Below are 23267 nucleotides of genomic sequence, written 5' to 3'. Positions count from 1 at the left end.
CAATAAATAAACGAGTGTTGCATATATTACATCAGCAGGGGAAGACGAGTGTCGGTAAAGGCACAATGAAGGGGCTATTTTTAGGCCTCATTATGCAGGAATCCGGACCTCCAGCGTGGACGTGAAGTGAAGCGCGTCGGCGTAGCGCCCCGGCGGCTCTGTGACGTCACCGCGGGGTCACGTTCCAGGAGGTTGAGGTCATCGTGCGCTTTCTTTTTCCCCCAAGCAGGGCAGCCGTTTTGTGTGTTCTCACTGGTCCCGTCACCGCTGCTCCCGTTCGCTCACAGGGGAACCGACCGGCCCGACCCCGACCCCGACCCCGGGGGCCAACACGGTGCCGGCGACGGATGCTGCGGGTTTGGTTTCCGTGGCGACAGGCAAGCCAAACCAAAACCTGCGATGTGTCAAATCTTAAGTTAAGAGTTCGCCATCTGTTTTTTATTCTGAACCAAAAGTGAAAGCAGTGAATAAAACGACGCGGTGGGAAAAGCTGTGAGACCAAAATCCAGACCCGGCGTCGGTCACAGTCAGCCCGCTGCGCGCAGTCAGTTTCCCGCTGGGCGCAATGGCCTCAAGCAGATGATGCCTCCAAGACTCAAATTCAGCGTCAAAGCGTCAAACTCAAGCGTCAAATTCAAGTAGTTCGGAGAAGCACAGGAGGAACACGGCTCCCTGTCCGTCTGGACGATGTGGCAAACACAACTTTAAAATGACGAAATAAATGAGTTATCATTATTTAAAATTCAGAAAATGATTATTATGAACATTTTAAAACTGTTTTAGTGCTTCTACACGATCATTTGGGTGACTGTGGTGATGTCAGTAAGAGGCGCTGAGTTATGGAAGATTACCTGATATGTTGTTTAGGCTACACGTCAAAACCGTAAACGTCACGCACAAGCGCGGCACACACACACACACACACACACACACACACACACACAAAATCACATTTTGAATGAGGATGACACATCGCCACTACTTCTCTCTCTCAGACGGGGTAAAACGGGGGCTGTTTTAAATGACCCTTTGTGGTATTTCGACCTGTATGTTACAGACATTTCATTACTTAACATCTTCAAAGTTTATTCTAACACAAATGTCTTATAACATTCCAGTTTCTAAGCACTTACTAATAAACAAATGGACGTGCGTGGAAAAAGTCTGCAGTAACAATATTTGTTTCATGCGATAGTAAAGTAAAAAACAATAAGAAATAAGCAGGATTTGAGTGGAAGAGATACGTGAAGCCTTTCCAAGACACAAAATGACGCTTCTGTAAAAACATTTAGACCCTTTCAGCCTCAGGTCCTGTGCGGCGGGGGAGGTTCTTGTACGTGGCTCGCAGGGCGATGGGGTTCTCGTAGTTGTGCGCTTCTTCAGAAGTCATCGGCCCACGTGGCTGGTTGGGATTGAAAAGAAACACAGGCGAGAACTCATGAGAGAAATCAGGTTCAACTTTAAATGATCGAAATCAACGCTCAGCTCTGATCTCTGGAAACACCCGGAACAACGAGCCGCCTTCATCAGCACGCGTCAACAGAGCAACGTTACGCGCGACGCCAGCACTGAATCTGAAAATGATCCAGATGTGTCAAACAAAAACCGCCAAAAACGATCAAGCAGGAGGCGGCGCGCCCAGCGGTTTGGCGATATAGGTCTGCAGATACCTGGAGCTGCTCGTAGTCGGAGGCGGCGCTCCGGGGCCTCGGCTCGACCTGCAGCTCGATCCGCTGAAATGAACATTCAGAAAGGGTCAAACCTCCCAACAGGTCTCCCAGCGATAGTTACATTTTGATCTTCGCTCTAGATGTAAACCGTGAGGAACTTTGGACGCATGACGTTTGTCTCTTTATCTCTTTTTTAAAAATACTTGGTTTCTTTGTTTTGTGAGTGCGGACGTGTTGAGAGACTCAAATGGACGACGTGACAGATCACGTGAGATGAGTCAGCGGGAACGAGGATGTCAGCGAGACGAGACGGTGACGAGCAGGACGGCAAAGCGTCTTTATCAGGTCTCTATGAGTGCAATGCGGGGGCGGGCACCGTCTGGCTGTCACTCACTCTCTCCGCTCGGGGTGAGAAGTTCCCACTTACCTTCAACCTCCCGGAAATACTGTGGATGAGAAAAGCAAAACAGAGGAAGAAAATGAGCCGTTGGTGTTAAAGTGGGGTGGAGGGTGGAGGGTGGAGGAGGGGGGGGGGGCTTACCTCTGGTACTTATACACATCCACCACCACAGTCACCATGTAGACGACCAGCAACACTCCACACAGGGCGTAGGGAGCCGCCGCCGCCGCCGCCAACCTGCTGCCTGAAAAACACCACCCTCAGCTTCACCCGCTGGACCGTCACCACGTCACACGCCACCGATCAAACGTGGGCGGCCGCTCGGAGGATCAAAAAGGGGGTCAGATGTTCACCTGTGGCGGCGCTGACCTCCAGGGTCACAGGTCCGGACCGCTGGGAGAGCTTCTGGGTTCGAGCTTCGCACAGATGAGCCCCGCTGTCCTTCTGAGTGACCTTCAGGACCAGCGTCTGTCCCTCCCCCGTCCTCGTCAACTGTCGGGGGGGAAAGCTCGCGGTGAGGCCTTTTTTGGGGGGGATTTGGGTTTATCTCATAGGATGTGCATCGCAGTCTAAATCGGTGAAACCAAACACAATAAAGGCGGTTACCTCGCCGCCGTCCACTCTGTACCAGGTGTAGAGGCTCACAGGCGGGTTGGCGTCGCTCCGACAGGTGAAGGTCACGTTGCTGCCCTCGGGGACGGGAACCGACGTGCTGAGCGTTGCCACGGTTACTCTGGGACCGTCTTGGAGAAGCAGAAAGTGAGATTTGGTGTTCGAGTTATGATTGGCGTGAAGTCCAGTCGAACAAAATATTTTACTTTTTAGTCAATTCAATGTTATTTTACTTACTAAGTTGGTTTTGATTAACAACACAACAACATTGCAAAGTAGAAGCAACAAATAGATTATGACATAAAGGTGTAGCTGAGATAAGATGAGAAATGACCAGATTTAAACCACCACCTTTATTCAACAAATAACGTTTAATAAAACCATGCACCAATAATTATAATCTAAGCATTTGTTGTGTTGTTAAATTGCTAAATGTATAATAATTTTACACTCCTAATGACATTATATAAACAAATATCAATTGAAAATAAAATATACTTAAATGTGGTGTAAAATGGATGTATTTATATATAGTGGATTTACTGGATATGATCCAATATTTTATTCCATTGTGCATAATAAATGTTTTTACTTATGTTCTGTTTCTATCCTACGGTTATGTACCATCGCCCCCCCCTCCCGCTATCACTCACACAGGACGGTGAGGGTGTGGGTGGCCGGGGGGGGGGCGGCTGCTCCCCCCTCTGATCAGCGGGTAGGACACGGAGCACGAGACGCTCTGGTTGTGATGCTCGGCTGAGGCGGCAAAGGTCAACGTGGAGGTCATCGTCCTCAGGCCGTCCAGACTCTGCTTTGTGGAGAGGAAAGAAAACCACCTGATTGATCAGAAACACATAGACGGCCCCATTTCCTCTTTGAATTATAATTAAAATCTGTACTGCAGGAAAAGAAAACTCAAAATACATTTCAATCAACGTAAAAACGCTTAATAATGTAACAGTGTAAGTTTAATTAAATATTCACAAGTTGTAGCGAAAGTTCGTTTAAGTTAATTAGGCAGTAAAAATAATGGAATATACAGCAAATGCTGATCTGATATGTTTAAAAACTGAAACAAGATTTGATCCTTCAGTGTTCAGTTGTTGCACAAAATCAATGCGAATTATCAGAATATTTATATATATATATATATATATATATATATATATATATATATATATATACAAAATAAGACAGGAAATAAACCCACACCGTGACATGGACGTTACCTTACTGAGCACATCCACCTGTCGTGTGACGTGTGAACGAGTGAATCACCTGCTGCGTCTGTGTCTGCTCCTGCCTGGAGGGGTCTCGGGGCAGCCAGGTGATGGAGGGGGGCAGGGTGGAGCAGGGCACCGGGGCCAGACACCGCAGCTTCACCTGGTCTCCCTCCGACACCTGACCCACAGAGGTCAGCTGGGGGGGGGGGCGGCTCTGTGCAGGAGGATTAACGGGGCTACGTCAGCAGTGGATGGGATTCATCTCTTTAATTCTGCCTTTAGCTCTGGTTCATCTCCACAGACCGCTCAAAGTTGTTCTTTATTTTCTTTATCATTCATAAGAGATGATTTGGTTCCTTGGATGGACACTGAAGTGCTCAAAAGAATCATAATAATACAACTTTATTCTTTAAGTCCCAATTTTGTATTTATTTTTAATCATTAAAGGGTCTTTATCTATTAAAATGAAGGGTGAATTTGTGTGCAAATGAAAGTGTTTTACTCCCACATTTGGAATGAATCCACAGAAACTGGGTTCTAGACTAGTGAGTATTTATAAAAGCCTTTCCACGTCAGCCTTTCATACTGGATTCAATGTTCTAAGTCGTCTGCAATTATTAGAAAAATACAAACACAAACATCTCCCTCCTCTTGCTCCAAAGAGTACTGCAGATCTAAACAGCCAAATACATATTGAACCACCCTCAAACCACCACAGTGAGTAAAACATGTACTGATCAATAACTGCACACCTGCTTGGATGTCAATGACGACGCCTTCATGGAAATTGTACTTGACGTGGTTCAAACAGTTGAGTCTGAAGAAGAAGATGCCGCTCTGGTTCTTGGGGAAGTTGTGGAATGTGGTGCTGCAGTTCTTCTTCGTCGGGTCCCCGACCAGTTCCCCCTAACAGCACGACACATGAGCCTTAGACCCCTTGTGAGGATCGCAGGTTCACAGAGATGTCAGGTGTGATTTGAGAGAGCCGCAGCTCCTGTCTTTGGTCCAACCGTCAACGGGCCACAGACGGCTGAGCAGAACCGCTTCTTCAATCTCACACAATGTCCACGAGGACATCTCATACTCTTCTACAAACCAATGTCATGTCTTCTAGGCGAAGGGACAGATCTTGGTTAGCTTAGCTTAGCATAAAGACTGGAAGTAGGGGGGGAAACAGCTAGCGCCTCTAAGTACCTGAAAAGCGTTCCCTCGTATCTTTAACACGGTGAGACTTTAGTCCGTCGTCCACCAGGTGTCACCAAAGGTGTGTCGGTCTGAGAGGACCCACCTGTATGGCGTTGGCGTGGGGATGTTGTGCATTGAAGACCGCGGGGCCGCCGAGCCGTCCTTTCTGCCAGACGACCCCCCCCGAGCAGTTCACGATGTTCGCTTCCTCCTTTATGGGGATATTGAAACGACACGGGACCTCGAGGCAAGAGTCAGCGATGCCCTCCATCTTCTCGGGCAGGGTGGCCTTCCAGGTCTGACAAAGGACACCTGGGGGTGGGGGTGGGGTGGGGGGGGGGGGGGGGTGATATGCAGATTTAAGGTGGCGAGCCTTTGAATGGACTGGAAATAGGAAATAACGTAACAGGAAACACCTGTTGCACGGGTGAACAGGGAACTTCTGACCTTGCGTCATGAGCAAAGTAACGACCGGCAGAGCAACGTCCATCTCGGCTTCAACCTAAATTACAAATCAACCAAATAATAAAATCACGAGAACAAAGAAAAAACAATAAGAACATTCTTACGGGCAAATAAAAACCTGTGATCATTTTTAGATGCTTTTATTTAGGGTTATTTAAAATGAAAAAAATCAAATGCAAAACCCCAAAAAAGAGAATGAACTCATCTGTAAATCAACGTTCGGACTGAATCAACAGACATTCATTTAGTTTAGTTCACAATGAAACATTTCTGTGACATTCGGATACGTTTACCTGTCGAGGGATGATGAGCAGTTCTTCCTAATCAGAGCTCCATGCGCTCGTGTCACTGAAAGAGAAATGAATGCAAAAGCGAGAGGAAGGAACAGGACTTTGTCGGTGTGGAAATGGTGTCACGTTCAGTTTGTTTGAGCAACACGGGACTTAATCTGGGTTTGTACCAGATGTCCAGTGTTTCACCCTTTTGTTAAACGAAACCAAGAATCACTTTGTTCTTGGTTTAGTTCAACAGACGCGTGAAACACTGTACACACGTTTTTAATTTAAGTTTGTCAATTTTCTAAAGACTCCGAGTGGTGCTTTGAGCTAACCGCTAACACGTTTACCACGTACCTCGCTGACCAACATGTAGAATCACATGTCTTATCTACACGTATGAACGATGTTCAGCTGACGTGTCTGAACTGTGTGTCTAAAGGACCTCTGAGATGCAGTTGTTGGTTGAAGAACATCTTCTTTGTGTCCCATCGACGTCTCTGCTGCAACCTTTTTGCAATTAAATTAGTCGAATGACTCATTCAATGATTCATGATGAATGATTCATTCAATTTAATTAGTCAATTAAATTGAATGAATGAATTACTTAATGATCCACATCAGGAATTTATCGGAATTGACGTTAATTGACAACAAACAGCAGTTCCTCTTTTATTACCATTTCTTCAGAAGCCGCACTGCACTTTCATGGTTTCTTGCTTCTTCTTTCTATTACAGCCGATTACATGAGACTGTTTACTGTCAGCAATCATTTGTTTGTGATGTGTGGGAAAATAAAGTTCCTCTTTCTTTTTTTTTTTTAATGAAATCATCAAATCTCTTGTAAAAACAGTTGGAATAAACTTGGAAAATCAATGTTTGTATAGTGGATGTTTTAGTTTTCCTTGAGGAGTTGTGAAGATTATCGTTTGCACAGAAGGTCGTCGGCCCGGCTCCGAGGAACCTGATTGGCTGTTTGTCCATCCGACGGACACACGGCGGTCGTCCTCTCCGTCTGTGTGTGTGTGTGCGTGTGCGTCTGTGTGTGCGTGTTCATTACAGCGACTTTGAGAAGGAAACAAGAAGCTTTCAGGCAGGAAGATGCAGGCAGACACATATGACATAGAACGAGAGAGAGAGAGAGAAAGAGGAAGGGTCTGTGTGTGTGTGTGTGTGTGTCTGTGTGTGTGTGTGTGTTTTGGCAATAAAGTAACAGAGATACAGAGGAACTTCACTGCACAAACACACATACACACGCACGCACACACGCACACACACACACACACACAGACACACACAGCTCAAAATACGTCCCCACTTTGGTCTCTGACCACTGAGACCTCGTTGCTGTCACATCTGCATGTCCGTTGAACATCTGCGGGTAAGAAATGAGGACATTTTCTGAATTTGACATTGTGAGGTTGTCGTCGACTCTGGACCGATCGTGGCGATTTAGCTCCGCAGTGAAGACAGACGCTTGGAGAGAAATGTGTGTTTGCGATGATAGTGTGCGATCACTTAAAAGGGGCAATGTGCAAACGGATGATGATGTCACGGCGAGGCAGGAAAATACTGGATCACTTTTTTGTGCATTTAATCTAAAGATTATTTATTTGCTTTTGTTTATCGCCTAATCTTTGTATCTTCTGTGTGTGTGTGTGTGTGTGTGTGTAGTTTAAGGGTGACTTTGTTTAATTGCCATTGTGGTCGCTGTTAAAAAAGCCAAAAGGCTCCGAACATGAAACTCTCCGTTGAGTCGAGGTCATTTCTTCTTTCCACCAAAACAAAAGAACTTCCTTCTTTGTTGTTGTTTCCCTTTCACGATTAGACGGATCGCGACCTGAATGATTTCACGAATGTTCTCGCTTCATTAACGATGTCGAGCTTTGACCTTAATCGGGGAGAAGGAATCACCGCCGCGGCCTTTTGAGGCTGAACACGAGTGACACACCCAAAAGGAATTAAACTGAAGCAGCCAGCTGTCACACAACGGTTTATTGTTCTGAGCTGCACCTTCTTCTTCCACTGATATGCAAATGACCTTTGTTAGAAGTTCATTGCGACATTCTTTGATCTTCCTGCAGATAAGCACACGCGCACGCCAAAACTAGGTCATGGAGTGGCTTGTAATTAACATTGCTTTAAGTTTGATGACACAGGGACTTTTCTTGGGTACATGAGCGGTGAATCAGAGTTCTCCGTGTGTCACTGTGTCACATCTTTTTTTCCTACTCAGACATATTTATTTATATATATACTGCTTTGTATAAGTTGGACCTGCGTAGAAGAGGTTTTCTAATGAAGTGTCCAACCTGGTGACTCACTCCAGGAAGCTTTGTGGCTTAAACGCTGCAGAACACTTCAACGACAAAACAGATTCTTCCACAAACCACATTGTGTGGTTTATAATGAATACATCTTTACTCAGTAGCTGGTTGAAAAAAAAACTGTCTAATCTATTTTATTTACTTAAATATTGTTTCAAAGCTGGACAAATCATCAATTTGAATTCCAACGTAACTGAAGCGGCCTCTTCAAACTCTTTTTTGATGACATGTGACATTTACATAGACAGAAATATATCGCAGTTTTTCATGTCTTCATTTAAAATAAATTTGGATGATAAAACATTTCCCCCAAATTAAGCCCGGCTACCCGTTGTCGACATCAGATCCCTTTTTTGGCCTCATCTGTCACATGTGGTTGCAAATAAACCTCCACATTTCCTCCCACCAAACCCATCTTTATACACAAAGTTCAATTCCAGACTCACAATTACGCAAATATATTCTGAAGCATGGATTTAGGTCACTCTCACCCACAGCGTACGGTCACACGACCACGTTACGTTCTTAATTTCCTGCCTTTCAGCCGACGATGCCTCTCAACGCCTCCCTCCCGCTGCTCAAGCCTTCAGCGGTGGACGTGGACGCCATCATGGACAACTTCTCCATCGTCCTCTACAGTCTGATCGTCACGCTGGGCGTCTCGGGGAACTCCCTGGTCATCTGGGTGGCTGGATTCAAGCTCAAGGTGGGTTTACGGGCCGGTTAGAAAGAGGAAAAATAACCCGGGAAGCTCTTTGTCCTGTTGGCGTTTTGTTTAAAATGTGTTTAGATTCCCCTTCCCTTCTTTCTTCTTCTCTTCCTCCACCGCAGCCAAAGGTCACCAACGTGTGGTTGGTGAATTTGGCGGTGGCGGACCTCATCTTCTGCGTGACGCGAGCCTTCTCCCTCGCCAAGAAGCTCTTCTTTGACGAATGGCCCTTTGGCGTCTTCGTCTGCAAGTTCAACGGCTTCTTCAAATACGCCAACATGTTCTGCTCCGTCTTCCTGTTGGCGGTGATCAGCCTGGACCGGGTGCTCTGCGTCTGGCGGCCCGTCTTCACCAAGCGGCACCGCTCCCTGTTGGCCGCCAGAGTGGTCGCCGTCTGCGTGTGGAGCGCCGCCACCGTCTTCAGCGCGCCGTACTTCTTCTACCGCCAGGTCTACCAGAAGAACAACCTGACCAAGTGCTCGCTGGAGGTGAAGGAGACCGACAGCGCCGCCAAACTGGTGCTCTACTCCATCCGCTTCCTGTGCGGCTTCATGCTGCCCTTCGTGGTCATCGTGGTCTGTTACACCCTGGCCGGAGTCGGCATCCAGCGCACCCGGCTGGTCGGGAAGTCCCGCCCCCTGCGCATCCTGGCCCTGTTGGTCGCGGCCTTCTTCCTGTGCTGGGCGCCGTACCACTGCCTCCAGCTGGTGAAGATGGTGGACAGCAAGAACGCGGTGGTGAAGATCTGGCACCCTGTGGCAAAGGGCGTGGCCTACTTCAAAAGCTGCGTGAACCCGCTGTTGTACTTCTGCATGGGGCTGGACGTGAGGGGGCGCTTCAGGCAGAGCCTGGCGGGGGTGTACAAGAGGGCCCTGGTGGACGGCGTGGAGGGGCAGGCGACCCAGTCCAACGAGCTGGATGACAGCGGCGTGTCCAAACACACGTCTTTGGTCGCGCCAGGCCGGAGTCAGACGATGGTGGACGTGGCTAAAGTTTGAGTTGGTGGAACACACGGGAGACCTTTAGGTGCAGTGAGATCGTCTTTAGCGGCCTGCAATTGAAATGAAATCACTCACATATAATTGGATGATTTAGAGGTTTCCGTGGATTAAGGAGACGTTACAAATGCTAAATTAATACAATAAACCTCAAATAGTTTTCTCATAGACTTCTATGGGACGAGAAGAGCCGGCCCCTGGTGGTCAATAGAGAGAATGCAGCTTTAAGACGTGAAGCTTTGACTTTACTTTTCAGACCTGCTGGAACGTTGTACCTATTTCATGTTAAAAACCTATTTTAACCCAAATTTTCCTTAATTAAAAGCTATTAACAAACTATTTGGGAAAGACAGTAACGGTACTAACGACTGACGAACTAACTGATAGAGGAGACACTCAAGAAAAATGTGACAAAACGTAATGATTGACGTATAATTGACAAATAAGTCAAATAAAAATGTTTACTTTTAGTTCTAGTTGCTTATAGAGAAACAGCTTCTGCTCATCAGCGGCATCACTGCAAGTGAAACATGTGGTTGTTGTTTAGATACATAACTTAAAATATTATTTCCTCCCCAAACTGCTGCAAAAGCGAGACTATTAAAAGGAAAGCCAGTAATAACTTAGGGGCTGTCTTCTGGTTGGGGGTTTCGCTGCTTTTGTTTTTAAATGCATAGTTTTATTTTCTACGGCCAGAGATGAGTAAAATAACTTGTAGAATGTCCCAGTGAGCTCAGGACTGAAGTGCGTTAATGGTTAATTTTACAGGACAGACGTGCATATAAATGACAATAAAACAAAGCATGGAGGCTGTGAGACCATCCCAGTGGAAGTCGGTCCTTAGCAACGGGCTCTTAAACCGAGCTGTACTAACTCACTCGTTGCCGGGAAACACCTGCGTGCCTTCGGCCTGTTTGTCCTAAAGTCTCCTCATTAGCTTCTATTCTTGCAGCAGCAGCAGAGACCCGGTGGATGTTGTGAAACTCGCAATGTTACGCTTTCATTTGTTGCTTCTACCTGTGCTGTTGTTGTGGATTTTTGTTAATATGATTATAGCGGAAATGCAATGAAAATAAAAACTTTTCAATGTTGTGGGAATGTTTTATTTTGTGCAAAACAAGGTGCCAAAAAGCTGCAATGAAAAGCTCTCACAGCGTTTTTTTAATTTTTTTTTAGCCCTACCTGATCAGAAGCGGTGAACATTTGAGATAAAACAACATGGTTCAAGTTCACTGACCTTCTGCTTTAGAAACACATGTATTATGAATCTATTAAGAGCTTTCTAGAGAAACCTACGCTAATGATTTTATGATCCTAAATATTTCTGACGTTTAAAGTAGTTCACAGTATTCCAATGAAACTGACAGTCTGGCATTTTAAATGCTCCAATTAAAACAATGGAGATAAGTACGGGTGTGGTCAAATCAGGAGGAAACATTGAAAGAGAGCCAGAGAATATGAAGTACAGTGGATTTATTGGCGATCACATTTCTTCAATTAGTAATTATATTGCACAGATATGAAACAATTTTATTGTTTTTCAGACACCAGTGTTACATACTCTCAAAGGCATTGATTAGAAAGTCCGGATGACAACGATTGACGACATAAACTACACACCAAGATAAAAGACGCTGCCAGTTTTTGCTCTTCACAGCCTTCATCTTCACCTTCATGATTAAAATCCACATCGAGTTGAACGGCCACTGCAGAAGCATCACAACGAAAGCCACGGCCGCAAACTTAGACGCCAGAAAGCCTCATTAATTTCAGTTTCAGTTTTTGACACAACGTGTCCAAAAGGTTTTCGTCAAACCACTTTCTCTTTGAGCTGCTTTTAACATTCAAAACCTCAATCAACAAAGCGAGCTCTTCAGCAGTCAGACAGACAAGGCATTGGATTCGCTGCTATGCCGTTACAGTAGCCGTTGACACACAAACACACACACACACACGTTGAGGTTCTGCTGTTAATTTGTCTGTTTCTTTTGTCGTTATAAAATAAGAAGATAACTAATCACAAATTGGAATAAGACCCCTAAAGTGCTCTTTTCTGCTCGGTTGTTTGGGCTCATCGGTCACACCAAAGTTCCAGTGTTGAAGCGCCGGCGAAAGTCACCTTGAGAGCTGAGGTCATCGAAGTCCTCGCTTTCTCCGTCAACGATCTGTAAGAAATGCAGGTACTGAGACAGCCAGCAATTACACCGCACCCCGAACGCAACGTCAGGACAACAGGCTTGGGGACGCTTTCTTTGTTCTGAGTTGGCGGAGGACGGGCGAGGTGTGGACCGCCACGCACCACCTGGAGCGTGATCGACACTTCTGTTCTACTTTTGACACTTTAATTGCCCCTTTGTGAAAAGCGGTGCTCTCCCCAATTGTGCTCGTAAAAAAGAAGGCCACACAAATACTGTACATTCTGTAGGATTGGTACAGCGTAACACTTGTGTGACTGTTAGTCACTGAATGTCTTTGTACGATTATAATTATACTTTATGAGTTTCATTTCATTTTCATCATAGAAAATTTGTAGTACCAGTAACAATTAAGACAGCCGTAGCTGTATTAGCAGATGTGGTAGTGGTAGAAATATTACCGAAGTAGTAATAATATATCAGTTGTATATGTACCTTTTTAATTGGCTGATGATGTTTTTGCCTGGTAGACATGGGCTCTGTACTCAGGAAGGCCACATAATGGATCAGGGTGCTCATTCTGGAAAGAAAACCACAGAAGAATTAACTTGCATGTAACAGCATGATACATATATACATGAATATAACTCACAAGGGATCGGTTACCTGTGGTACAACATGCCGAAGAACTGGATCACCACCAGTAGGGCGAAGGACAGGATGAACATGAAGCCCACGGGGTCGATGAAGATGTACTCTCCCGTATACTCAAGGTCAAAGTTGATTTTTGGCACCCTGATGAAGACGCTCGAGTCTAATAACTGGAGAGTGAAGGTCACCACGAGCCAGAAGGCGTTGATTATGAAGTAAACGAAGGTCATCTGTTCAAATGAGGACGGAAAGAAAAAGGATCAGTTTGTGTTCATCGTCATGTGATTAAGTTCACCAGTCAGAGACATGTTACCTTGTTTCTCAACTCCCTGAGTTTATTAATCATTATTTCCTGTTTCCCTTTGTCCTCGGGAACGGGCTGCAGGTATTTGCTGGTGAGCTCTCTGAAGAACTTCCCCTCCTCCTGCAGACACATTTCAATAAACGATTTACTTCATTGGTTTATCGCGCTGGAAAAGTCACATGTCGCACACCCGTCGCACATGGAAACCAACTGTTTTTTTTAAATAAACACGTGATTAAAGGCGTGAGGCTGAAATACTCCTATAAATATAACAATTCCTTTGAGCACAAAGCACATTTAAGGGTACATGGAAAAATATACATACCAGAACTCTTGACTTCCTTTTTTGGTTAAAGAAATAGACCTTTTAGAATTTGATATTTTTCATTTCTACTAAACTAATACAGAAGAAAACACAATTGGCCTGTTTGCTGTGATGAATTCCACACGATTGGATTAACAACATTCGCCTTCACGTGTAATCTTTAGACGACAATAGAGACACACAAAAATAAAGATTGTGCACCTCGTCCAGTTTGTCCTCGTTAAGATTCATGTCATTGGATAAACTCTGCAGCTGTGCGACCCAGTCTGAAGAAAAGAGCAAGATAACAGAAAATTACACAACGTGAGTGTGTTGAAATAAGCGCTTTCTTTGTACCTTTTACCATTTGTGTACCTACTTTGGTGAGCGGGGGCTAAAGTGGTGCTTCGCCTGAAACAAAATCACAGACAACAATTAAAAACAGTGTGTTGTGGTCGTTGTGTGAAGTTAATAAAATACACACGTTATGGTGCAAATCATCAATTGGCCGTGTGAATGGATAAAATACTGAAACACACACGTATCCATTGACGAGACAGTCAATCGTTTGGTTACCTCGGCTGCTCCTCAGGCCGCCCCGCCTCCTCCACGATGGTGTTCTGGGGTCGAGGCTCGGGCTCCTCGCTCGGGACGTCCCGGCTGAGGATTCGCTCGTCTGCTGCGTCCGTCAGACACAGTCTCCTGCAGCACTTGGACCGCGAGAAGAACCGCGCGATGGTGCTCCGGACTGCGAACGAGAAGGAAAGTAGTAGTATTATTATAACTCTCATTGTCTAACTGATTATTTACCATTTAATACGCAGTAGTTTCATGTTTGGAATATGTGTGAAAGAGTTCCTGTAATACTTCATCGCCCCCAAAGAGTGCGCATTGCTCCACGGCAGTAACCTGCAGCGCGCCGTACCTTTCTCGGCTTTGGTTTGCGAGGCGGCCTGGTCTCTGGCGGCAGGCGCCGTCTCCCTGGTGCCCCAGGACACGTTGTTCATGTTGACCATGGAGTAGATGGAGAGCAGCAGGTAGGCGCTGGGGATGCAGATGATGTAAATAAAGCCGTAGAACACCAGGCCAATCTCCTGAGGGTGCAGCAATGCAGTGATGACGTAGAAGAGGGCGAGGAAGATGAGGAAGAGACTGCTGGGAGTCAGGATGGTTTGGTCCTTCACCATGGTCCCTGACGGAGGAGGAGGAGATGGAGGAGGACATGAAGTTGCCGCAAACCTTTCTGAGTGAACAGCACCGGTTTGGTTTTGAGTGTGTACCTATTATGGTGATTGCCGATACCATCATGAGGAACGCGTACAGGATGCTCAGGATCGCAGCGACGAGGATCTGAGTGTCTGCCTTGATTCTGAAGCTGGCGCCGAGGAAGATAGCTGGAGGTATCACAGCCAGGACCAGAGAAACGTTCTGGTGAACATCGAGCAGCACAGTCAAACTACCTGGAAGGCCGTCAGGAAGCAAAGAAGAGCTGGTTTAACGGACAGATGATAGATGAGCGCGTGATCTTCTCTCCTAAACTAAAACTCAAAAGTATCTATTCAGATTCTACGCACTTCAAATGAAAATATACATGAAAACAATTAAAAAAGTTAAAAAAACTTATTTTGGTCCAGCTAAGCTTTTTTTTAATGGCTGAAAAATAAGAAAAAAACAGCCTGACCTGCGATCATAAGGATGACGGTGGAAGGTGCCAGAATGGACGCCACCAGGCTGATGAGCTGGTACAGCATGTAGACCTTTGAAATGGACGTGTTCTTCTTGGAGATCACAGTGGCACAGCCCAGCAGGTCCACCATGTTGGCCATGGTCGACGGCCCCCAGCGGCGACGCTGACAACGGCAGAAAAACCAAACATTAGCACCAATTATCACTGTTAGAAATGGTGACCATTATTCATGCAGCTTGTTGTAGCTGAGTGTATAAACAATTAGGTTAAGATGTGTCATGGATAATTATAATTAAACTCAAGATGGATCTGGTCCTTGCCAAGAGTGTTGCCAGAAACATTTAAATACCGTATTTAGCATTTAATAACAATAACATTACATTACATTACATTACATGTCATTTAGCGGACGCTTTTATCCAAAGCGACGTACAATAAGTGCATTCAACAAGGTGCAACAGGAAGGATTTCAATTTTTTTTTTCTTGCGCAACAAAAACTTCTTCATTCTCTCGACTGGAATTAGAATTTGCATTCACATGTCGGCAACTGGGACTGATCATTGTTTAACATCCCCGACATGCCTCAACGACACTTTAGGGCTGTGAACCTCAGTTTGCCGGAGGGCCCGCTCGCCCTGCCCAATTTAGATTGGCTGAGAGCCAATCTAAATTGTGCCACGTCGGGTTTTGAGTCCCATGGAATCACCTGGTTGTAAAACTCTTTGAAGTCCTCCGGGGCGTTGGTGTGGGCGTCCGAGGCCGCGTTGTACTCCACCCTCCAACCCTGCTTCAGCAGCAGAGTGCACAGCCAGCGGTCCTCTCCTGCAGAGACCGTCACAGAGTCAAATCTTCCACCGCTTCCCACCACATCCGCTGGGTTTTGTGACTTCCATCCGTAATTGGTGCGAAATGCGGAGGCCAGCCGGGCGCTCCGGAGACGTACCTTGGTCGTACTGGATGTAGTGTTGCGCCTGAGAGGACACGGCGGTGTATTTCTTCATCACGTTGTCGTCCATCAGCGCCTCGGCTCTGAACAGGCTGAAGCAGCCGGGGCTGCAGAACACGCAGCCGAACACGTGCTCGGCCGTCTTGTGAAGCCAGTGTCCAACGGCGTATTCAAACTTCTGGTACCAAACGACGGGCCCTGCCAGAGGAATACACAGCTGGTTACTACATGGTACACACTAAGCGCCCGGCTCAGACGGGTGTTAAAAACATTCCTGAGCAACATTCATCCTTTTAACACAAAATAACAGAACATACACAGTGCATATGTTCTACACGGCCATCATGGAGTCCATCCTCTGCTCCTCTATCACCGTCTGGTACGCTGCAGCCACAGCCAAGGACAAGGGCAGGCTGCAGCGCGTCATCCGCTCTGCAGAGAGGGTGATTGGCTGCAATCTGCCGTCCCTGCAGGACTTGTTCGCTTCCAGGACTCTGAAGCGAGCTAAAAAGATCGCGGCCGACCCCTCTCACCCCGACAAAACCTGTTTGTGTCTCTTCCATCTGGCAGGAGGCTGAGGTCCATCAGGACTAAGACCTCCCGCCACACCAACAGTTTCTTCCCGTCGACAGTCGGGCTCATCAACAGAGCCGGTCTCCCACTGCCTGACTATAACGCTCCACCGGTCACTCCCCTTCACACTGCACACGTCACTTTAACTGTTATTCATCACTTTGTCGTCACTCGTCACTTTGTTACTTGTTCGTTAGTGCACTTTATGCTTAATATTTTTTTTAATAGGGTTAGGGTTAGTACTTATTTAGAATTTAAAATTTTTAACTTTATTCCCTTGTTTTATACTAACCCATAGCCTTATTCTACTTACCCATTGCATTAGAATTTCATTTTACTTTATATTATTACTTGTGCACTGCTGTCTTGTCTGTCTATTGTCGCGCACCAACCGCCAAGACAAATTCCTTGTATGTTTGGCATATTTTGGTAATAAATGTTCCTGATTCCTGATATATATAGTTTACTTTTTATTGTATCTATTGTTCTGGTTTTGTTTCCTTTTATATGTTTTGCCATCCATCATCAACCATTAAATCCATCCAGATTCTGGCTCGTTAGTTTAGCTTCTTCTGAACTAAATATACATTTTATTCTTGTCTGTTTTTCTGACTGGTCTGACATGAGTTTGCATTGACTTCATTGATGATCAGTCATCGGTCTCGTTGTGTCCAGCTGTCCTCTAATCCCTTACGACCCACCTGAGCCGGTGGGGTGAATCCGGCCGCAGGCCGCCCCGACCTGCGGGTACAGTTTCAGGCGATCGATGAGCAGCATCACGGCGGCCGGCGTGAAGTCTGTGTCCCCATCCAGAGCCAGGATGTAGGTGTTCTTCTTCTCCCTCTGGAGGAACAGACGCAGTTTGCTCCGTCACACATTTCATATACACAGATTTGGAAATATATTCATTGTTTTATGGCCGTTTGTTTTCTCTCGTCTTACCTCAAACTCATTTTTCACCTCAACATCCTCCTCCCCTTTCCCCCACCTTTTGAAATACTTGGTTGAAACTTTCCATCCCAGGAGATAGTACAAGTACATGACCTGGAGAATACCACATGCAGTTCAGTAAACTCACTCTGACAGAGCAACCCTGTCACCGAATAATGAACTACTACATGACGGGAGGGATCTGATCACCTGGGACCATCTCTTCTTGTGGCGGATGAGCTTCTTGTTCTTGTAGTGAACCGTTAAGGTGTTCCCATGTGGCATGGTGACCACCAGACGTCCTCCGTACGGCGTGGTCACGATCGTCTGATCCGGGATCTGCTGCTTCTTTGTGAAGAGGTCGTTATTGATGTTCAAGAAGATGCTGACGACGGAGAAGAAAACATGGTTCATCTTCACTTCTCGTCAGAATCTCTTTCTTTTTCTTTAAATCAAACATTTACCTGTAAACTTCTGCGATAATGTTCACAAGCATCTCAGCGTACTGGTTGACGTGGGCCCCCCGGCTACCGGCAACATCTGTGAAGGCGTCGTCGAAGAAGATGTGGCCTTCAAACGTGACATCGCCAGCTTCTCCTTCCTTCTTTGGCCTGTACTTGTCCAGTCTGTGGAGGAACAGGAACCACGTTAAGCTCCCGGTACCATGTTGTTGTTGAAGTTGAAGTTATTTCAACATTACATAACATCACATAACATTACATCACATGTCATTGAGCTGACGCTTTTGTCCAAAGCAACTTACAATAAGTGCATTTCAACCATAAGGATACAAACCCAGAAGAGCAACAAACAAGTGCAATTTCATCACATAGGCCAATTTACAACTTGTTATAGATGAAAGCCATTATAAGTAAAATTGAAGTGCTATAATTTGTCAGTGTTTTTATTATAACGTTGTAGAGACATCTTGCTGAATGCATTTTAAAGTCCGTGGGTTCCCTTATGCTTCAAAAGTGAAACATACAGGTGATGAAAAACATGCACATTGTAAAGAAACGACCTGGCTCAGTGTAGATTCAGATAATTATTCTAGTGCCAAGTATTGAGCGGTTTAAGATGGAAAACTGAACATAAGGAGGTGAACGCTTAAACACCAGCGTGTTTAACCCATGTAAAACTTACCGAAATATGGAAATGAGGATATTCATCATCTCGTCGGGCGTTTCGTGCCACATGGTCGCGCAGAGGAAGACTTTCACCGGGTCTAGTGATTTGAATCTGAAAGGACAAGATTTGCATTACTGGCATTAATTCTGTCTCTTTCGTCCTTCACACGTCTCTGGGTTTCTGTTTTATAAAAGAAGATGCGGTCAACTGGATTCGTTTTCATTGTGAATGTTTCCAGAGATTCTTCTTCTTCTTTGTTCAGAAATGAAATGGAAATGATTCTATTGTGTAACATCCTCATTTTGTTTGAAACAACATGTTGATGTGCAAAAGTTGTCCTTGTTAGACAATGTGAATCCAGTTTTGACACGTTGTTTGTCACCTTTTAAATGTCTACAAATTCATTCTTATGATTGTCATGCTCATTGGTTGATTGTGGGATAAACAGTAATTACGCAGCTTCTTTTGCTTTAGCCTTTGTGTGAAGGCCCGGGCCACTCCTATGAAATAATTGGCCCTCAAATATGTGATAATAGATTTCAAATAAAAGATGAGGACCTAGAAGAGAAAAACAAAACAACTGACTAACCTTTTGTTTTTCACGCTATTTTATTTTAGGATAATGTGTTGCGCAGCAGAAAGGAATGTTTGGACTTGAACAACGTTTATTAAAGGAAAGGGGAGGAGTAGATCATCCACAACAATTCCTGTCTCAAACTAGCCACAAGAACCCTTATCACACCTTCTAAACCCTTAAAGGCCCCCAGGCCCCCTGACATCACAAACACACACACTTACTGCTTTTGCTTTTCCGTCGTCTGGATGTCAAATCGAGTGTTCAGAAGCAGGGACTGCTCTATGAATGCTCCCTCGTACAGCCTCCTGACGAACAGGTCCTGAGTCCTCTGGATGCGAAACAGACTGAGGAACCAGAGGTGCAGAGTGGCCAAAACCAGGCCGATGCACCAGCACGCCGCCGAGCCTGAGGAGCGGGAAAAGAAACGAATTGAAGTGGAAACGGTACAACTTAAAAATGCCTGTCTGAATATATGGTGCATCTCTAGATTATTACCTGTCAGCAGGCCGATGTCATATATCCTGGACAAGTCCAGGAAGCACAGAGTGTGAGTGACGTCCCGAACCAGATCTGGGAACACGTTGCCGCTCAGACTTTGGTTTCTTGCATCCACAACGTCGTTGCAGTAGCCTCTGAAGTTGGAACTTTGAGTCCCGTTCAAACTGTTTCTGTAGTTTTGATGGAAAACAATAACTGGGACGACGAAGAGGACCATGACGGCCAGAGACGCCAGGTACAAAGGCAGGATGAAGCATTGCCGCATGGCGTGCATCTTGCAGGCCACCAAGGAAAACCAGTGGCAGAGTGCGGAGGAGATCAGCTGGACTCCGATGATGATGCCTATAATCCTTGTCTCACGGCTCGGGATGGAGGTGACGATGGCCCAGTCCATTTTGTCCAGAGGGACGTAGGCTCCGAGCACGCCGGCGGTCACCGCGATCCTGAGCAAGCTGGAGAGGATGTGCAGAACGTTCTGGCACTCTTTCACGTCTATACACAAGACTTCAAGGAAGCCAGGGTTGCTTTTCTCGCTGGTCTGCCGGTTCTCGCTGATCAGCTTGAAGTAGTTCTCCCACCAGTTAAAAGACATCAAGAAGGACCCTCCGACTGCCAGACCCGCCCAGATGATCCTCCGGGTGTCAGTGGGATCCTTTGTGATGTACAAGAGGAGGAACAGCACGTAGCCGAGCAAAATGAGGAGGAAGGCGGTGATGGACGGCACCAGGAAGCGGTTCCTTTGCTTGGCGGTGCACTGCGTGATCACCTGCAGGAGCGTGGAGAGCACGGCTACGCCGTTCAGTATCGTCACGTTGGTCACTATGTCCAGGTGGGGCATTGCCACGATGGTGAGAATCGCTGCACCCATAGCCACCAGGAACTCAAAGAACAGAACCTGAAGAAGCAGAACAATTAATTGTTGCACATTTTCTTTTTTAAAGGAGGGTTTCGGCTATAAATCCGACATTATTAGCATCCGTTTAGCTTTGACACGGCCGAAACATCTTGTATTGAATTGTCGCTGACACGTGCAGAATGTGCATGCTTCTCACCAAAGCCACAGTTCTTTTGTCCGGCATCTTTGAGGATTTGTGACACGCCTTCCAGACGCTCTTCAGCAGGAGAAGCAAGCTGGAGGCGATGAGAACGCAGCCGATGCAGAGCAGGGCGACGGGTTTCTGTCCATCGGGGAGAGTCTTGGTGCCCTCGTTAGACAAAGTGACGAGGAGGAGGAACGACGTCTGGAACAGAGAGATCGAAAGTCAAAGCTCAAAGATGAGAAGTTATAAGTGAGCTCTTTTTACAAAGGGAACAATTTTTGCAGTTTAAACGCATTCACATTACAATTCCGCTCCGATTCCTCGAGCTCAGCAGATTCATTCTTGTAACAAGTTGTGTGGAACGAACCTTGCTACACAGAGCCAGTCCGAACACCAACACGGCCACCACACAGAGGGAGAGGACCTTCAGCAGCTTGAGCATCTTCCATGGCGTCCGCTCATCCTCCAGGGGGGGGACCTCTCGGCAGGCGTCCCACGACCTCCTGAACAAACACAGCCGGAGGGAAACTTTGAACGTTGAACTAAACGCTTGGTTCTGCGTGTTTGCGGGAGATCGTTTTTTTTCTATCTCCAGGTAAAAATGTAGTACATTTTAATTAAATTAATTACACATCTTTTTTTTATTTTATTTAATGTTCAAACCTGGATGACAAAAACTACGTTGTTGCATTAAGTTCAAAGTGATACATTTTAGAAGCACAAATGTAACAGAATAAAACGATCAATCGACTGCATCAAACCCCAAAAATCCATGAAATGGAGCTTTGACGTTACCTAATTTACTCACAATCGCTGTTTGGTTTTACCACAAGTATAAAACAAAGGGGTCTGGAGGTGTTGATTCCAAATTCTTTTAAAATACCTTTAAACTTTGCTTCATTCTGGATAAACTGAAGCGCCAGTAGTGCTCCCGTGTTTTCTGTATTGCCTTCAGATATTTATTCCGCTGTAGATCAACTTCTTTTATACAATGTCACACCTGTTGGGTCACGGAGTAGTGATGCACTGTTTTCCGCACAATAAGGCGCACCTTCAATGAATGACCTATTTAAGAACATTTTTCATATATAGCGCGCATCGGATTATAATGCCCATAAGATACTACAGTCTCCGCTTCGGCTCCAGCTCGGCCCGCCTCACCTTGGCGGGGGCCGTCGGGCCGCGACATGGCCGCACGGTGCAGATTCTCGTCTCCTTCGGCTGCTCTCCAGCCAACGCCAAGGGCCCCTTTTAGAACTACTTATTTTCCCCGTTAAGATGGTTCAGCTACTGTAGAGAAAAGGACGCCGTCTCTCGCTCTTTAATCTCATGAAGTGCTTGGCGAGAACGACAGCTTCGTTTTTCCGACGCGCCCTGAAAGCAGCTCCACATCTCACGCGCTTGAGCGCCGCTCAAGTGCGCCTTGGAGTGCGGAAAATGCGGTATATTTACTTTAATACTACAAGAGGGCGCCGCGTTTGTTGAACAACGACAGGCGGACAAGAGCAGCCGTTTCGAGCGAGAGCCTTATTGTTTTATTAATCTGTCCGTTTAAATTGTTTGTGCTTCATCAACTAATGTTTCACATAACTAATGTGCCGCATCATAAATATTTTGATATTAATTTCAAACTTTTAAAAATTGAAAATTAAAAACATTTTATTTATTTATTGTAAATGACCTCTCGCGGCCCACCTGCAGTACCTTCGCGGCCCACCAGGGGGCCGCCGCCCACACTTTGGGAATCGCTGTTTTAGATAATAAATATTTGTAGGGACGATTATTCCCTGCGGTAGTACCACAAAGTACAAAAACAAAAAAAGCCTAAAAAATAACTGTTTGAATCGTGAATATGGAAAAGATTAAAATTCTTTACAAAAATAGTTACAATTTTTATTTCACAATCTCCTTTTCAATATAGAAGAAAATTATATTAAGAAAATCTAATAAATAAAGCGTTTCCGCCAAAATGTTCATGCAGTCAGTTCAGAATTAACTGGTTGACTTTTCATATTTCAAGCAAGTAATCAAATAAAATGAATCAAATTAATTCAAAAGTTTTCATTAAAGAGTCTCCACTCACTTGGTTAAGTTCCTTTCGTCCTCCATGCTTCTGACGAATGTGAAGCCTCCGCTTGAGAGTTGTTTTATAACAACTTTTGAAAAACACGGTGTTCAATCACCACACCGGTAAATCATGACATCACAGCTGGAGGCAGAGCTTCCGCTTATCTCGCTTTCAGAACGTGATGGATTGCAGACAGTCCTGAACTTCAGGCTGTGTTCACAGTTTTTTAGGTGACGCTTTATATTAAGGTCCTTGTAATAACAATTAATTAATAAGGTAAGGTAATAAGGCCCTTGTAAGTCCTTACAAGATGCCTATATAAGTGTTAATAATGGCATTATAATACAATTATTAGCAGGCTACAACACATTTATAAGCATCTTTGCTAAGACATTATTAATATTTTTTGGTTTGCTTATTGATATTAAAATATACTTTATTGTACTACTACTACTACTACTATTGTAATACTAAATATCTATTATGCGTTAACTATGCACTTGTTAACAGTTAACTATGCTTTTAGCAGCTACCGGATCTAAAGCGAGAACAAGCCTTATT

General features: G+C 45.4%; 3 protein-coding genes across 13 annotated transcripts; 1 reads left to right on the top strand and 2 right to left on the bottom strand.

Moving 5' to 3' along the window:
* Positions 1-1065: 1065 nt before the first annotated feature.
* Positions 1066-6576, bottom strand: LOC120827000 (Schwann cell myelin protein). 11 transcript variants are annotated; one of them, XM_078081332.1, is made up of 12 exons: positions 5849-6576; positions 5538-5592; positions 5194-5402; positions 4658-4811; positions 3912-4119; positions 3336-3490; positions 2677-2813; positions 2424-2562; positions 2212-2314; positions 2098-2116; positions 1671-1733; positions 1066-1402 (listed from the first exon to the last, which is right to left on the bottom strand). In XM_078081332.1, exons 2-6 carry the CDS (start codon positions 5578-5580, stop codon positions 3475-3477), a joined length of 630 nt encoding a protein of 209 aa, XP_077937458.1. In that variant the 5' UTR covers positions 5581-5592; positions 5849-6576; the 3' UTR covers positions 1066-1402; positions 1671-1733; positions 2098-2116; positions 2212-2314; positions 2424-2562; positions 2677-2813; positions 3336-3474. The 11 variants fall into 11 exon arrangements, with proteins under 11 accessions (XP_077937458.1, XP_077937449.1, XP_077937459.1 ...); XM_078081323.1 differs by having other exon boundaries at positions 3961-4119; XM_078081333.1 differs by having other exon boundaries at positions 3961-4119; positions 5507-5592; positions 5849-5966.
* A 363-nt stretch (positions 6577-6939) lies between these two features.
* On the top strand, positions 6940-10956 carry LOC120826997 (formyl peptide receptor 2). Its single transcript, XM_040189657.2, has 3 exons — positions 6940-7211; positions 8702-8863; positions 8989-10956. The coding sequence occupies exons 1-3, from the start codon at positions 7191-7193 to the stop codon at positions 9862-9864; spliced, it is 1059 nt and encodes a 352-aa protein (XP_040045591.2). The 5' UTR covers positions 6940-7190; the 3' UTR covers positions 9865-10956.
* A 366-nt stretch (positions 10957-11322) lies between these two features.
* On the bottom strand, positions 11323-22841 carry LOC120826797 (chitin synthase chs-2). The gene is made up of 22 exons (XM_040189344.2): positions 22722-22841; positions 21006-21141; positions 20651-20839; positions 19596-20493; positions 19322-19505; positions 18539-18634; positions 17860-18021; positions 17606-17780; positions 17408-17509; positions 17167-17308; positions 15890-16090; positions 15653-15768; positions 14940-15108; positions 14539-14718; positions 14184-14450; positions 13835-14006; positions 13638-13669; positions 13481-13545; positions 12964-13074; positions 12666-12880; positions 12495-12579; positions 11323-12029 (listed from the first exon to the last, which is right to left on the bottom strand). The coding sequence occupies exons 1-22, from the start codon at positions 22745-22747 to the stop codon at positions 11943-11945; spliced, it is 3810 nt and encodes a 1269-aa protein (XP_040045278.2). The 5' UTR covers positions 22748-22841; the 3' UTR covers positions 11323-11942.
* Positions 22842-23267: the final 426 nt, after the last annotated feature.

This window comes from Gasterosteus aculeatus, chromosome 10 (genome assembly GCF_964276395.1).
Source record: "Gasterosteus aculeatus chromosome 10, fGasAcu3.hap1.1, whole genome shotgun sequence".
NCBI lineage: Eukaryota > Metazoa > Chordata > Actinopteri > Perciformes > Gasterosteidae > Gasterosteus > Gasterosteus aculeatus.
The sequence above is the reverse complement of the archived record's forward strand: the minus strand, read 5'-3'. Positions and strand labels throughout refer to the sequence as shown.

Bases quoted from the DNA above. Each gene is read 5' to 3' on its own strand.
- LOC120827000 (XM_078081322.1), bottom strand. From the start codon at position 5,580: ATGGACGTTGCTCTGCCGGTCGTTACTTTGCTCATGACGCAAG. The intron at 4,120-4,657 runs GTGTGCAGTTAT...CCTCCTGCACAG, and splicing joins CGTCATTGACATCCAAGCAG to AGCCGCCCCCCCCCCCAGCT. The intron at 3,491-3,960 runs GTGATTCACTCG...TCCACAAAGCAG, and splicing joins AGCAGACACAGACGCAGCAG to AGTCTGGACGGCCTGAGGAC.
- LOC120826997 (XM_040189657.2), top strand. From the start codon at position 7,191: ATGTCCGTTGAACATCTGCGG. The intron at 7,212-8,701 runs GTAAGAAATGAG...CCTGCCTTTCAG, and splicing joins TGTCCGTTGAACATCTGCGG to CCGACGATGCCTCTCAACGC. The intron at 8,864-8,988 runs GTGGGTTTACGG...CCTCCACCGCAG, and splicing joins TGGCTGGATTCAAGCTCAAG to CCAAAGGTCACCAACGTGTG.
- LOC120826797 (XM_040189344.2), bottom strand. From the start codon at position 22,747: ATGGAGGACGAAAGGAACTTAACCAA. The intron at 17,309-17,407 runs GTAAGACGAGAG...CTGTTCCTCCAG, and splicing joins AGGTGAAAAATGAGTTTGAG to AGGGAGAAGAAGAACACCTA. The intron at 15,769-15,889 runs GTACGTCTCCGG...CGGTCTCTGCAG, and splicing joins CTACATCCAGTACGACCAAG to GAGAGGACCGCTGGCTGTGC.